This window comes from Ictalurus punctatus, chromosome 23, assembly GCF_001660625.3.
Source record: "Ictalurus punctatus breed USDA103 chromosome 23, Coco_2.0, whole genome shotgun sequence".
Lineage (NCBI taxonomy): Eukaryota > Metazoa > Chordata > Actinopteri > Siluriformes > Ictaluridae > Ictalurus > Ictalurus punctatus.
In genome coordinates, this window is record NC_030438.2 from 11,471,673 (window position 1) to 11,488,807 (window position 17,135).

Consider the following 17,135-nt stretch of genomic DNA (forward strand, 5'->3'; position numbering starts at 1 on the left):
TGCTGAATTTTGTTTCTACATCAAAAATTGCAGTGGTACAATTTTTTTTACAGAATAATATGACCATGGAGAACAGTATCTTGGCTCAGTCAAGCCAACCTAATTATGCATACTAAAAATCTATAATTCTCCATTAAGTGAAATTACATTTGAATGAAAATACAGCATATGTGACTTAATATCCATTTTTATTTGAATGAAAATATAGTAATATTTTAGAAAAATTAGGATCAATATGTATTTTTGGAGTGGACTGGCAAAGAACCCAAGACTACAGTGTGCACTGGGGCTGTAATCCCAACAAATATGTTGCAGAACTGGGTAGTTTTGGCCCGATTTTCTTTGGGTGTCTTTTTTTGATTATGATGATCAGATTACAATCATATTATAATGTTATTATTACAAGAGCAGTGATGTGGTATTGTTGTACAGTTTTGGCAGACAGTGTGTGTGTGTGTGTGTGTGTGGGGGGGGGGGGGGGGGGGGGGGCATGTGTGTGTTCAGACTCTTGGGTTGGCTGCCTTATACTCTCTTAGGACCAGTGCATTAGCGTAGATCATATCAGAATTTTCATATATAGGCTCAGGAATGGAGTCATCTTTGGGCTGCAGATAATTCATGATGCACTGGTGCAGGAACACATACTGAGACTGTGGGAGAGAAAGAGAGAGAATTCTGCTTCAGTAAATAGGGGTCCATGTATTTGTTTTAATTTAGGAATATGTCAGCTACCATATTTATGCAGCAACAGAAACTGAAGTGACTGGTCACTTATACTCTTTGTGCCTGAGAGACCATGCTTGAGACGGCATGGACTAGCATTTTTAGCAGTTTGCGTTCAATACATTTGTTTGTGCAGTTAACATGGTCATGGTGAGTAGCTTAACAAAAATATCTTGATCAAAGAGACATCAGGTCAGCATACACCAAAAGTGAAATTTTGGAAATACATTCATATCCTAATCATGTTCCTGAGAGGGTATAAATGTATGGATAAGAAAACCCATGTAAACTTTGACTTGATCAACTTAAAAAGTTTAAATAACTTGTTTCCATTACATTTACAGCATTCAGCAGATGCCCTTATCCACTGCAACTTTTAGAAGTGCTTTGTAGTCTATCAAAAACACATCCTCATGCTAGTTCACTAAGTCATGGACAAAGAATACCACTGAGAATATTTTGTAATTTTCTATTATTGGCATTAATTAAATAATATGAAAAAAGAAGGTGAACCAACACAAACCCATAAATTAAGAGAAATAAAACTAATCATTCAATTATGACAAAAGAAATGCTACTGAATAAGCAGAGGATAGGCTGTTCTGTTTATGCATAGCCACAAGTCATAAACAAATGGCTTAGCTGATGGAAGATTTAGTTAGATTTATTAATCACTATTATTAATACTATATATTACAAAATAATTTTATTAGTATAGATGTAAGTCAAAGATTCTCCCCTTCTGAATTTCAGCCTTTACTCCCATCCTTTATTTTGTGCCCCCAGCCGTCTGGGCATTTGAACTTCTATGGACTTTTGTGGGCATCAATAAATGCATATTAGTTGTTTGGGAAACATAATTTGCACTTTACAAGTGATCCAACATACATATGCGAGTATGAAGAAAATCAGCATTTCTGAAATTTTAGTTAGTTAGTTTTTGCTTGTACAAATATTTATACACAACTTTACTAACTGATTTACAAATGACCCCCATTATGTTACTAAATCTGTTAGAAGATGGGAGAGAGTAAACCAGTAAAGATTCTGATCTTGCATGCTCATTAAATTGTCCTTTATAATGGCAGTTACAGCCAGTTTAATAATTCATACTTCGTATTTGCATACTATATCATTGTAGTTTTCTTTAAATAAATTTAGTGTTGCTGGAAAGTTTGAATTTTCTATACATCTGCGTAAATATGACCTAAAACATCATCAGATTTTCACAAGTTGTAAAAAAAAAACACAAAGAGAACCTAATTAATAAAAATTGACAAATATTATACTTGGGCATTTATTTATTGAGAAATGATCCAATATTACATATGTGAGTGGCAAAAGTAACTGAACCTCTAGGATTAGTAGTTAATTTGGAGGTGAAATTAGAGTGAGGTGTTTTCAATCAATGGGATGATAATCAGGTGTGAGTGAGAACCCTGTTTTATTTAAAGAACAGGGATCTATCAAAGTTTGATCTTCAGAGCATGTTTGTGGAAGTGTTGCATGACAAACAAAAGAAGATTTCTGAGGATCAAAAAAGATCAGAAAAAGATCAAGCTCATCAGGCTGTAAAAGGTTACAAAACCATCTCTAAAGAGTTTGGAAACCACTAATCCACAGTCAGACAGATTGTGTACAAATTGAGGAAGTTCAAGACCATTATTACCCTCCCTAGGAGTAGTCAACCAACAAAGATCAGTCCAAGAGCAAGATGTGTAATAGTCTGTGAGCTCACAAAGGAACCCAGGGTAACTTCTAAGTAACTAAAGGCTTCTTTCACATTGACTAACGTTAATGTTCATGAGTCCACCATCAGAAGAACACTGAACAACAGTGGTGTGCATGGCAAGGTTGCACGGAGAAAGCCACTGCTCTCCAAAAAAAGAACATTGCTACCCATTTGCATTTTGCTAAAGATTGCATGGACAAGCCAGAAGACTATTGGAAAAAATGTTTTTTGGACAGATGAGACCAAAATAGAATTTTTGGTTTAAATGAGAAGGGTTATGTTTGGAGAAAGGAAAACACTGCATTCCAACATAAGATCCCTATCCCATCTGTGAAACATGCTGGTGGTAGTATCATGGTTTGGACCTGTTTTGCTGCATCTGGCCCAGTATGGCTTGCCATCATTGATGGAAAAATGAATTCTGAATTATACTGGCCAATTCTAAGGGACAATTTCAGACAATTTCAATCTGTCTGTAAACTGAATCTCAAGAGAAAATGGGTCATGTAGCAAGTCAACAACCCCAAACACACAAGTCATTCTACCAAAGAATGGTTAAAGAAGAATGAAGTTAATGTTTTGGAATGGCCATGTCAAAGTCCTGAACTTAATCCAATGGAAATGTTGTGGATGGACCTGAAACAAGCAGTTCATGTGAGGAAAAACCACCAATATCCCAGAGTTGAAGCTGTTCTATACTGAGAAATGGGCTAAAATTCATCCAAGCTGACATGCAGGACTGATCAACAGTTACCGGAAGCGTTTAGTTGCAGTTATTGGTCATAGTAGATACTGAAAGCAAAGGTTCACTTACTTTTGCCACTCTCATTTATAAAATATTGGATCATGTTCCTCAATAAATAAATGACCAAGTATATTTTTGTCTCATTTGTTTAATATTGTTCTCTGAAAAACTGATGATGTTTTAGACCATATGTATACAGAAATATAAAAAATTCTGAAGGGTTGCTGTTAGAGAATTAATCACCATGAATGCTTCGCACACTGGCTGGGGAGCAGTATGGTGTCACAAAAAGGCATATGGAACTCCAATGTGAGGAGGAAACACGTCAATAATGTGGAACTGAGTGCAGTCCTCAATTTTGTCTTAACAGTTTTCAATCACATTCTAGTCCATTTGGGTAATGTTGTGATGGTCATATGTCTCAACTTCTAGGGTGGCACAAGGTCGAATGGCACACTTTCCTTGGTACAAAAATTTACTCAAGGGGGTTCATGCATGATTAGTCTCATTGAGAGTAACCCATTTGGCAGGCAGGCACAGTAGTGTAGCAGATACACTATTAAGCCCAGGGGAGGGAGTATCTACATCCAGAGCTGGTGTCCCAGATGTTTGGCAGCACCCTCGTAGACCTCTTTGCCAGTGCTGCAGTGTCATTTTTCATTGTTTTTTTTTTTTTCCAGAGACAGAGCAGGACAGTCTGCTAGATGAGGATGTCATCCAGAAATGCAGAAAGTTAGTAAACACAAGATCCCCTAGCATCCAGACCTTTCATGGTATCAAGTGGAAACTGTTCTGCAAATGGTATGCATGCCTTCATAGAGATCCATTGCACTGTCCAGTGCTGAAAGTGCCAAACATTTCTGCAGGAATTGCCAGACAAGGGTAGATCTCAATCTACACTTAATATGCATGTAGCAGCTTTGCTACACATGGCAGTACTATGTAATACTATGTATTATGTTACACTATGTATTATCTAATACTATGTTGAGCTGAAATGTTTAATTGAACACTGCATTCTTGTTGGCAGTCACTTCAGCAAGAAGAGTAGCAGTTCTGCATCTTTTCGCTGTCCACCCTGCATACACTGGTAGAAAGATTATGTGGGAACATGCCTGTGGTCAAATCTGGGGTTCGTGCCTCAGGTCATATCACCCACTGACCGGTTGAATGGTTGACCTGGCAGCCTTCAAATAAGGAAAACCACTAGACTCTTTTGCATTCACAAGGTAAGTACAGTGTGATGGTTAAACAGGTGTACAAGGCGTGTACAAGGACTGCCGACCTAGGTTTGAGAGTGAATTGAGCATAGAAAAGGCTATATAATAAGATTATTATTATTATTATTATTATTATTATTATTATTATTATTATTATTATTATTATTATTATTATTAACGTTTTATTTATATAGCTCCTTTGCAGAGCTCAAGGACCCTTTACAATATTAATTGTAAATGAACAATCATGGACAAACACAAAATGTGAAAAGCAATGAGCAATCAAACACAGAAAATGAAACACACACTACAATCACTGAGAAAAATGTGTGGGGGAAATTACTAATTTTTACTTTGTAATAGTTTTGTTCTTGTTCCTTTTCTTTCTCATCAGAGGATAACGCCTAAGAAGGCCATGTCATGTCACTGAGATCAGTACAGAATGTTTATCTGCTTACAGAGACAGAAAAATGTTCTTCTGTTCAAGGCTCATCTAAACATCTTCCAGGTTCCTAAAACAAAGCCTGTTTGAACTGCCTCAAACTGCTTCTTATCGGTACACAGAATAATGTCATGCTCTGCGTTTCATATATATATAGTAGTGGTTTAGTACAAGGGCTTCAGAGCGCTCTCATTATTTTATCCTGCTTTATTATATCCTGTATTAACCATCTTTCTGTAATAAACCTTTTTACCTTAAGAGGACGAGTCTGCGAGTGTTGTCTAATTTCCATGACAAATGCATAGCAACAGATTAAGACAAATAACATTGAGAAAACATATGTTTTTAATTAGGGATTTGAACTCGGAGATGGATGTGATGCTGCGAAGAGTCAGAGGGAGTGAATTCCAGAATCTGGGTGCTGTTACACTGAAAGACCTGCCACCCATGGTAGAGAGAAAAGAGAAGTCCGAGCCTAGACGACCTGAGAGAGCAGGTCGGGTTGTAGGGGAGAAGCAGTTCACTAAGATAGAACGGTGCCAAACCATGAAGTGATAGCCTCATTAGCCTCATATAGCCTCATTGGAAATATATTTACTGAAAAAATGTAGACGTGTTCAATACTTATTTCCCCCACTGTATACTGTGTAGTAGGTAGAGGTCCAAGAACCAATCCCTAAGGGACACCTATTTTTAAAAGGTACAGTAGGTGACTTATAATCCTGTTTGGAAATGTAAAACGGTCTATGAGATAAGAAGTAAGCCAGGAAAGAGCAGCACCCGTGACCGCAATATCTGAGAAGCGGAGAGAAGTAAGTCATGACAGACAGTATCAAAAGTGGAACTAAGGTTGAGTAATAGAAGAATAGAAAGAGAAGCGGAGTCACTAGAAAATAATAGGTCATTGACAACCCTTACGAGGGCAGTTTTGGTACTATGAAGAGGACAAAAGCCAGATTGAAAGGGGTCAAAGAGATTATTTTGAGCAATGAAAGATTGGAGCTGGGAGGCAACAGTACTTTCCAGTATCGTAAGTTAGAGATAGGGCAAAAATTAGAAAGAAAAGTATGGTCCAAGTTGGGTTTTTTAAGAACTGGAGTCACTGCTTTAAGTGGTAGCAGGAGAGACACAGAAGCTAAAGATCTGTTTATTAAGTGAGAAATAGGTGCAGAGAGAGCAGAATGGCAGTGTTTGAGGAGAAATGTTGGAGCAGGATCAAGGTGGCAAGATGGAACAGGGGTTCGTAGGAGTAAAGCTAGACAATTGTTGATAAGAGTGGTCAGGCAGAAAAATAAATTCTGAGGCCTTGCCTATAAAGCACTGGCAGACAGCATTCAACTTTTCAGAGTAATAATTTAGAAAAGAGCAACAGAACTCTCCTGATGTGTGAACATCATGAGCTGGGGGTTGGGTGAGCTTATTGATTGTGTCAAACAAAACCTTAAGCCTATTACTTGCTTTATTGATCACCCAGATATAATTAGGTCTCCCAGATTTCAGAGCAGTTTTGTATGTGTTGAGGTGATAACAAGTCTTTATTGATCACATATAGATATGCACAGTGAAATTCTTTCTTTCACATACCCCAACCTATTAGGAAGCTGGTGTCAGAGCACAGGGTCAGCCATGATCAGCACCTGCTCCAGCCTGGAGGAGAGAGGGTTAAGGGCCTTGCTCAAGGGCCCAACAGTGGGGGCTTAGCAGTACTGGGGCTTGAACCCCCAACCTTCTGATCAGTAACCTAGCACCTTAACCACCAAGCCACCACTACTGCAGAGAGTAATGTGGCATCAACAGATTTAGGGTCCCGATAGGATATCATTATGTTACTGGATTTCTTTTGAGCAGGTAGACTGAGACTAAATTCAATGATTTTATGATCAGAGATGCCGGTGTCAAAAGAGGAGACTGAAACCCAGATGTACAGATTACATCAAGAGTATGCCCATGGGTATGAGTAGAAAAAGTCACATGTTGAGTCAGATTGAAACAGTCAAACACAGACAACAGTAGGATGAGTTAGAGCACACTGTATCCACATGAGTATTAAAGTCACCAAGCAGGAGGACATGTGATGACGAAGCGTAGAGTTAGCAGTTCACGGAGTTTGGAAAAAAGTCAGATGGAGCCTTAGGAGGATGATATAGTAGAATAATTGTGAGGGGACAAAGAAAATCAGCCTTCAGTACCATATCTTTGAATGTATTAGTGTTGTGAAAATCAAGTTGGGCAAGACACAAATCATTTCAAAAGATGACAGCAAGTTCAACCCCTTTGCCATGTAGCCATGGTCTGGATAGGTGTCTAGATCCATCTTGTGGAAGTAGGTTGAGTTGCAAGTAATCACTGGATACTTGTCAGGCTTCAACGAATAGTAACAGATGGTTTTGTCTGTGAATATTTAGTTGAGGTATTTGTCAGAAATGGAACGGCAGTTATGAAGAGCATTGGGGTTTATCGGTGAGTTATACCACTGTACATCGCAGTTAAGATATCAGCGATTGGCGCGTGCTGCAGTCAGTAGATGGGGACTTGGACTTATGCTGGGCCCTGTTGTTAGACCAGATGCATGGGATAGTTCCAGGAATTGAGCAGTGACTGTTCAGGAATACTCTGGATGAGCGGCGTGTGTATCGCAGATACATTATTCTGAATATTTTGAACAAAATTTGAAAAGAGTCCTTTTTATTTCTGAATTATAAACTAAACAGTGCTAAACAGTGTGCATTTTTGTCTGCATAAAAGTAATTAATCAAAAATTACTATAAACATTTTTTATGCTTTGGTCATTCTATTGGTGGAGTTTGTTTAAAAAGGACAGAATGACAACACTATTCACAAAAGTAATTTGTGAATAAAATGTAAGTTTGAGTCATTTCCGATTCACTAACATGAGAATGGGCAGGGTTAAAAATTGTACTGCAACCAGCTACTAGAGGGTTTCAGCGACGTTATGGTCTCACTTTTGAACCCGTTATGATGTCCACATTTATAGTCATTGGTTTAATGCACCGTGACATCATTTGTCAGATGGAGTTCATCTTTAGAGCAGAGGTCATGTTCTGGCTTCAGGACTACAAATTTTTGACATAGCAAAAAATGGAGTTTTGCAATGTTTAACTAGTATCATCACTATATGCACATTTCTTTAATATAGCCTTGAAAAAGTCTTATTTACAATATAAGTGACATGTTGAACTTTATCTTTAACAAATAAAGAATCTTTAACAACACCTTTACAACAGAATTTTAATTATATAACTCCTTATATGTGCACAATAAATAAATAAAGGAGAAAACAATGAAGTCTATTAGTGAAATAATATTGTTTACAACGTCAAATAGTATATTGAATGAATAATGATAGCATTGTGCTACAACTGATAGCTCACTGTGGTTTTTGATCTGGTGTAATTCATAATGTGGCAAGTCAAACATGAATGGGGTTCTGATGTGATAACAGCAACCCATTAACACTGCCCCTTTAGTGTTTGTGTTTCTCTGCTTACACATAATTCACACACACACCTAACACACTTAATTAAATTCATCAGGCAATTATAAATTGACCAGGAGTTAAGCTTTCTTGAACAGTATTAAAAGTTTCTCAGGCCCATGAGAATACTGATAATTATCCTTATTGTGCAGTCGTAATAATGAGCCCTACCTGAGTCTGTACCATGAGAGGCCGGTTAAGCCTCATGCGACGTACACAATCAGCAATGCTGACCACTTCCTCTTTGTCCACTTGTTGTAGTAACAAATCAAGGGCGATTAGAGTACCTGTCCTACCCACTCCAGCACTGCAGAGAGACATGTACAAAACTAAGTAAAACTTTAGGAAGTGTTTTAGTAGATTGTGGAGAAAAAAAAATGCATGTTTTTATTCCTGACTGACTGGAGTTGTGATGTGTTTAGCAGAATTGAACTGTGGTGATGAAGTGCATACATGCAGTGTACATATCAAGTGATTTGTTTACCTGCAGTGTACCACTGTAGGTCCACTAAATGGGAAGGTCTCAATGTGCTGACGAACAATCCAACGAAATTGAATCAGCTCGTCTGTTCCTAGAGGAACTCCATGATCAGGCCATGCTGTGAAATGGAAGTGTGTTACTGCATGCTCCTCGGAGGCAGAGTCCTACACACATACCAGAAAGAGAGAGAAAGTATATACAATGTATTCTTTGTGTGTGTGTGTGTGTGTGTGTGAGAGTGTGTGTGTGTGTGTGTGTGTGTGTGTGTGTGTGTGTGTGTGTGTGTGTGTGTGTGTGTGTGTGTGTGTGTGTGTGTGTGTGTGTATGTATGTATGTATATATATATATATATATATATATATATATATATATATATATATATATATATATATAAACACACACACACTGTGTGTGTGTGTGTGTGTGTGTGTGTATGTATGTATGTATATATATATATATATATATATATATATATATATATATATATATATAAATAAACACACACACACACACACACACACACACATATATACACAGTCCCCTCCTGCTATACACCAAAAGGTTTGAGATCAAAAGATGGGAACATAAAATTAACAGGAAGTTAATTAACAGTGCTTGGAAGTTTGTGAGCCCTTTAGAATTTTCCATCTATGTGTATAAATATGACTTTCAATCTTTCAGATTTTCAAATGAGTCTTGGCCATTTATTTATTAAAATGATTAAAGATTACATATCTGTGAGTTGCAAATGTATGTGAACCTCTAGGATTAGCAGTTAATTTGAAGGTGAAATTAGACTCAGGTATTTTTATTTAAATAACAGAGATCTATCAGTCTGATCTTCACAACACATGTTTGTGGAAGTGTATCATGGCACCTCAGAAAAAAAGTTGTTGATGCTCATCAGCATGGAAAAGGTCACAAAACTATCTCTAAAGATTTTGGACTCCACCAATCAATTATAAGAAAAATGTATAAATGATAATGAGTCTTTACTGATCACATATACATAGTGAAATTCTTTTCTTCACATACACCAGCATGTCAGGAAGCTGGGGTCAGCCATGATACAGCACCCCTGGAGCAGAGATCATTAAGGGCCTTGCTCAAGGGCCCAACAGTGGCAACTTGAGCAGTGCTGAGGCTTGAACACCTGACCTTCCGATCAGTAACCCAAGAGAGCAAGAGAGCATTAAGGGCCTTGCAAGAGAGCATTAAGGGCCTTGCTCAAGGGCCCAGCAGTGGCAACTTGGCAGTGCTGAGGCTTGAACACCCGACCTTCTGATCAGTAACCCAGAGCCTTAACTGTCATGCCACCACTGCCATGGAGGAAATTCAAGACCAGTGTCACCCTCGGCAGGAGTGGTCGACCAACAAAGATCACTCCAAGGGCAATAGTCCACGAGGTCACAAAGGAACTCAGGTTAACTTCTAAGATAATGAGTTCATGAGTAGACCGTTAGGAGAACACTGAACAAAAATGGTGTGCATGGCAGGGTTGCAAGGAGAAAGCCACTACTCTCCAAAAAGAACATTGCTGCCCTATGCAGTTTGCTAACAATAATGTGGAAAAGCCAGAAGGCTATGGTTGAAACTAAAATAGAATTTTTGGTTTAAATGAGAAGCGTTATGTTTGGAGAAAGGAAAGCATTTCAGCACAAGAACCTTATCCCATCTGTGAAACATGGTGGTGTTAGTATCATGGGTTGGTCCTGTTTTGCTGCATCTGGGCCAAGATGGCTTGCCTTCATTGATGGAACAATTAATTCTGAATTATACTAACAAATTCTAAAGTAAAATGTCAGGACATCTGTCTGTAAACTGAATCTCAAGAGAAAATGCAAGACAACGACATTAAGCAGTTGTTCTACTAAAGAATGGTTAAAGAAGAATAAATTTATGTTTTGGAATGGCCAAGTCAAAGTCCTTTCAGGCTGAATATCTCTGGTGGGGTATCAGATACAAACCTGAAATTTTTCACAGAAATAACTCCTCTATAGTAGCATTCTGCCGTAAAAAAAAAATTGTGTTTGAGATTCCACTGGTTACAGAGCTAGGATTAGTAGAAATCTGGGGAAAAGTCTACTTTATTTATGCATTTTGAGAAATGATCATATATAATATAAGCATAACAAAAAAAAATTAACAGTATTTTACAGTAATTATTGTTATGATTGACATACAGTTGTATTGGCAACAGTGAAGCATGATCTATAACAGGGTTATTAAAATCTAAAGAGTTTAGCAATGGAATATGTCTATTTCCCATAGTTCCAGAGGGGACTGTCTCATACTCCTTAGCGTAAAAGCTTATGCTGTGTTTTTAGTTTGATCATAGGGCTCACATTTTTGACAACAAATTCTCGTCGAGTCCAGTTACTCTCTTTCTGATCTGACTGGACAGAGACCCGCAAGTTTCCATAGAGGCAGGGCATGTTGTCCATTGGCCAATAATGCTCACATTTAATCTGCAGAGAAAGAAAAATGAGGGGCCAGTGAATCTGACGGTGTAATCCATTCTGAAGTGATGAAACCTATATAGAGCACTTCAAAGGTTCAAACTGTTTTACATTAAGCAACAGGAAATTTTAACTAAAAGTAACAAATCATCTGAAAGTTTTGCCGTGGCAACTAATGTTTTTGATATGTTTTATCACTACCTAAAGTAATAGCCCATAGGCTGTGTATTTGTATTTATTTGCATCTCTAAATTTATAACTAATTGTGTGATGATAGAGCACTCGCTCCTGTTTGAAAAATTATCTGACTCATGTAGCAAGTTCTAGCAAGTTCCAAATGGTTCCCATACAGAAGAAGACATTTCAGGTTTGTGACTGTAGTAGGAAGCCTTCATAAAAAGCAGTTCATAGTCATAATCACTTCAGAATGGACAAAAGCCTGAAAAACAGGTCTCATCACTACCATATAAAGGTATTATTAATTCCCTGGGGAACATTTAAAAATTGTATTTAGGTGGAAATTTTGTTCAACATTCTCACAAGCATACCCTTCCTCCCTCAGTACAGTTGGTCAGCATGACAATGGCTGAGGACTTCTGCTCCCACACCATTCTCCAGAAGTCATTGACAGTGGAGGGGAGAGGACCCTGAGCAGCAATGTACTGCTTGTTCTTCTTGCCATAACCCTAACAGACAGACACTCACCATAAAGATTTAGTCAATTTAATAATTTAACTTCTATGATGTCCTTAACAGTACTGCTAATATGTCAGTTACATTTTAGCATAAGTTCTTTTATTGCCTGGCTATATTACCGGATGTTTCCTACACTGTGTGTTGCTGAAAGACTTACATGAATGTAATTAGCATTGATGTAGTCCGAATCAGAGCCAGTCTGTGCAGCAAGCGTCACACGAGATGAATCATCTGGAGAGTAAAAATAATATGAATATTTTAACAACCTTTAATTGGATAACCACAAACCATAAAATAAACACAAAGTCAATGAGACACAGGTTTTCACTAAATGTTGCAAGTCTGTTTATTTGTGCTTAATACTCACAGGCTAGTACATTGGTATATCGGTTCTTGCTCTTGTTTTCAGGAAGTGTAGCAACTGTACAACTCTGATCTGTACCCACTGTACTTAAATCCTGTTAACATCATGTGAAAAAGATTACATTATTTATCCAAGCTCATTTAGTGCTTAACAATTACAGATCTTAATGAGCACATTAAACCGAGACACTTTAGAATGAACAGGAATATACAGAAAAGCTGTGTTTCTGTACCTCATATTCCTCACAGAAACCACGGTTCTGATCACAACTCATGGAGCTAAAGTGCATTGGAAACATCTTCAGGGGAATTGATCTGGGGGGGGTGTGTTAAAAATCCCAGTAAGCAGACCTTCCACATTAATATAATATGTGTAAATATAAAATATGTAGTGAATCCTACTTACTTGTACTTATTACTGGATAGTTTGGTCTCAGAGGATTTAAACTTGCTAAAAACACAAATAAAGCAAATGGGAAAATTCTGATTTAGGCAATGTTGAACAAATTGTATATAGAAAGTCTACCAACAGTGTAATGGACAGGTGATCCTAATGCATTTATTTTAATTGAATCATTTTACTAGCAATATACACTTACCAGTCACTTTAAAAGGAAGACCTGTACACCTACACATTCATGCAGATGCAGTACAGATCAAGAGCTTCACTTAATATTCACAACAAACATCAAAATGGCGATAAAGTGTGATCTCTGTGACTTTGATCATGGCATGGTTGTTGATGCCAGACAGGCTGAATTTCAAAAACTGCTGATCTCCTGGGACTTTCACACACAACAATCTGTACAGCTTACACAGAACGGTGTGAAAAACAAAAAATAAAACATAGGTAAGTGACTGTGGGTGTAAACACCTTGTTAGTAAAAGATGTCAGAGGAAAATGGCCAGATTGGTTTGTGCTGCCAGGAAGGTTATAGTAACCCAATCACTCTTTACACCAGTGGGGAGCAGAAAAGCATCTCAGCATGCACAAAATATCACACCATGAGGTGTCCGGGCTACAAAAGCAGAGGACCAAATACGCACAGCTTCACCACTCCTGTCAGCCAAGAACAAGAATCTGAGGCTATCATGGGCACAGGCTGACAGAAACTGGACAGTTGAAGATTAGAAGAAAAAACACCCTGTCTTTTTCCAGTCTTCAACTGTGCAGTTTTGGTCAGTCTGTACCCATGATAACCTCAGGTTTATGAGCCTCAGATTGCTTATTTATTTATAGACTTCCTGTCACCTCAGACCAGTCTGGTCATTGTCCTCTGATATCTCATCAACAAGTTGTTTCAGCCTGTTTTTTGCACCAGTTTGTGTAAACTCTTGTAAACTCTGCATGTGGAGATCCCAGCAGTTTATGAAATACTCAAACCAGTCCTTTTGATATCAACATCTATGCCACGATCAAAGTCACAGAGATCACACTCTTCTTCATTCTGATGTTTGCTGTGAACACTAACTAAAGCTCTTTTGATATTATGCACAACAATTTTATGCATTGTGCTGCTACATTGCCACATGATTGGCTGATTAGATAACTACATGAATGTGCAGGTGTACAGGTGTTGCTATTAAAGTGGATGGTGTGTGTGTGCATACTGTATATGATTGGGATATTGTGACGAGGCACTTTTGTGCATAGGTGTTTTATTGACAGTGCTCTTATTTACAGTCCACCAAATGTGCACAAAATTATGTACATTTGGTGGACTGTAAATAGGATCATTGTCAATAAAACTCCTTTGCACAAAAGTGCTATTGCGGCCTTGCCATCAATTTTCTTGTGTGGGACCATTTTTCCATCATGCCTCGTCACAGATGGTGTCATTATGTATGCAACTGGTGCGTTAATCTGCCCTAGAGCGCACCCGATGGTAGGGAAAACTGGAAAACGGGTGGATAGTGGATTATATGTGTGTGTAAGTGTATTGCTGCCACAATCGTGACAGAGCTCTGTCACAGATATGCTTTGAGCCAGTCATCTAGCCATCACAATTTGGCCCTTGTCAAAGTTGCTCAGATCCTTACGCTTGGCAATTTTTACTCAAGAACACATCATTAGAGAATTGACTGTTTACTTGCTGTCTAATATATCCCACACTTTGAAAGGTGCCATTCATTTTACTTGTCAGTGGTTTTAATGTTATGACTGATCAGTGTGTACGTACACACACATACACACACACAATCAGCAAAAAAAGAAATTTCCCATTTTAAGGAGACTGTATTTTACAGACAATTTTGTAAAATCCAAATAAGTTTTACAGATCTTTATTGGAAAGGGTTTAAAGAATGTTTTTCATGCTTGTTCAGTGAACCATAAACAATTATTGCATTGTGTGTGTGTATGAGCAAAGAATTCTGTGAAAAATTGTCTTTATTGTTTAACCTTTTGATCTTCTGTTAAATAAAAAAAAAAAAATCACAAAAATACTTTGCTCTCATGGATATCAAACAATTGCAAACAAAGCACAGGTTTATCAAAAAATATCTTTCTTAAATATAGGTGTGTAACAATTAGTGGCACACCTTTTGGTCAATACTTTGTGCTACCTCACTTTGCCAAGATAACAGCTCTGAGTCGTGTCCTATAATGCCTTATGAGGTTGGAAAATACATAGCAAGGGATCTGAGACCACTCCTCCATACAGAATAGAATCTCTCCTGATCCTCTAAATTTTGAGGTCCACGCTGATGGACACTTTTCAGTTCACCCGACAGGTTTTCAATGGGTTTCAAATCAGGGGACTGGGATGGCCTGGGCAGTAAACATTTTTGTGTTGATTTTACTGTATGTTTTGGATTACTGTCCTGCTAGAAGATCCAACCATGGTCCATTTTAAGCTATCTGGCAGAGGCAGTCATTTACATTTTACATTCATTCATTTAGCAGACACTTTTATCCAAAGCAACTTACAAAGGAGGAAATACAAGCAAAACGACATATGAAGTGGAGAACAATACAAGTAGTGCTACCTTTACAAGGTTTTTAATTTAGTTCTAGAGAAGAAGAGTAGAGGTGTAAGAGCCAGTGTAAGTGCAGAATGTTTTATATATATATATATATATATGTATATATATGGGGGGGGGGGCAACTTAGGAGTTAGATTAGTATTCACAGAAGAGGTGGGTCTTTAGCCGTTTTTTGGAAGATCGTGTCCGGATTGATGTGGGAAGTTCATTCCACTATTGAGGGACGGTGAATTTGAAGGCTCTGGAAAAAGACCTTGTTCCAAGGGAACATAAACCTCAAGGAGTGTGGTGAGGTAGGGAGGTGCTGTTCCAGACAAAGTCATATATGTGAGCATCAAGGCCTTGAATTTGATGCAGGCAGCTACAGGAAGCCAGTGGAGGGAGATAAAAGGTTTTCATTTAATATCTGTTGATATCTGTTGAGTCCATAATGCCATGAATCCTAACAATGTCCAGGTCCTCTGTCAGAAAAAAACAGCTCCAAATGATTAAGGAGCCACCACCATATTTAACCGTGGACATGAGGTACTTTTCCATATGGATTCCTGTCTGTGTGTGCCAACAACATGTTGTGATGTAGGTGACTTTGAACATTATATATATTATATATATATATATACATATATATATATATATATATATATATATATATATATATACCTTTTTCAGGAGACTGTATTTTAAAGATAATTTAGCAATCCAAATATCAGAAAGGATTTAAATGATGTTTTTCATGCTTGTTCAATGAACCATGAACAATTATGTGTGTGTGTGTGTGTGTGTGTGTGTGTGTGTGTGTGTGTGTGTGTGTGTGTGTGTGTGTGTGTGTGTGTGTGTGTGTGTGTGTGTGTGTGTGTGTGTGTGTGTGTTAATCAATAAATGAAACACTGCAATCATTGGTAAATCACTGTGGTATACTTTGGATCATGTGTGTTATAGGAAAGAGCATGCCCCAGGCCATATCACAACATCTCAACAGGGATTATTTTCCTATAACAGCAAACACCATTTTGTTTTATTCCTTACTTAAATGCCATTAATGCTGGTTCAGTAAATGAAAATGCTCTGGAATTAATCATGTTGGAAAACCTACTAATTGTTACCATGTGTGGCAATTGAGACCACAGATTCTCTCTTAAAACCAGTAGTAACACCCACCTGGATAGCTCTGTCTTGTGATGCCATATAAAGATACCAATACAGAGGATGAGAATGGCCAGCAGAAGGGATGTTAGAACACCTGCTATGACTCCTGTAAAATATGTGTTTACAGTTAGCTATAAATGCTACAAACTGTACACAATTCTTCCAAAATATATTCCCAAAATTGTTCTTTTAATGATTGTAGTGTAGGCACAGAACCACTGTTTTTCCTTTAATGTGTCACCTGTCTTTATGTTTCTTTAGGATTTTTGTATAAAACACCCACATGCTCAGTCTCTCTTACCTCTTGGGTCAGTCTGACAGGTAATTGAAACTGGGACACTCTGCATAGGCCCAGAGAGTGCAGACACAGTAAGGGTGTACCACTGGGCAGGCAGCAGTCCATCGATATACAGTCTTTCCCCTGTGTGACTAAAAGTTTTGCTGCTCATGTTGACCTGTACAGCCGTCCTACCTCCATTTGGACGATCCCAAACAAGAGTTAGTCCATAGCCTCCGGATGAATATCGACAGTGTAACCCAGTAACACTATTTGGAACTAGGTAAGAAAGAGTCACAATAAATACAGAGTCCATACAAAATTAATAAAAAATAAATAATTATTGCAATCAGTGTGCAAAATACTGGCC

At 37.9% G+C, this 17,135-nt stretch overlaps 1 protein-coding gene across 1 annotated transcript in view; it reads right to left on the reverse strand.

Moving 5' to 3' along the window:
- Positions 1-484: 484 nt before the first annotated feature.
- The window catches only part of LOC108256157 (receptor-type tyrosine-protein phosphatase H), a 70,290-nt gene continuing 53,639 nt past the window's right edge, over positions 485-17,135 (reverse strand). Inside the window, exons 10-20 of the mRNA XM_053674955.1 lie at positions 16,790-17,044; positions 16,501-16,594; positions 12,764-12,808; positions 12,591-12,672; positions 12,362-12,452; positions 12,152-12,225; positions 11,847-11,984; positions 11,185-11,307; positions 8,843-9,003; positions 8,530-8,665; positions 485-650 (exon numbers count right to left, since the gene is read on the reverse strand). Of these exons, the coding sequence (XP_053530930.1) occupies positions 501-650; positions 8,530-8,665; positions 8,843-9,003; positions 11,185-11,307; positions 11,847-11,984; positions 12,152-12,225; positions 12,362-12,452; positions 12,591-12,672; positions 12,764-12,808; positions 16,501-16,594; positions 16,790-17,044 (1,349 nt within the window). The 3' untranslated portion in view covers positions 485-500. The remainder of the gene's footprint in view (positions 651-8,529; positions 8,666-8,842; positions 9,004-11,184; positions 11,308-11,846; positions 11,985-12,151; positions 12,226-12,361; positions 12,453-12,590; positions 12,673-12,763; positions 12,809-16,500; positions 16,595-16,789; positions 17,045-17,135) is intronic.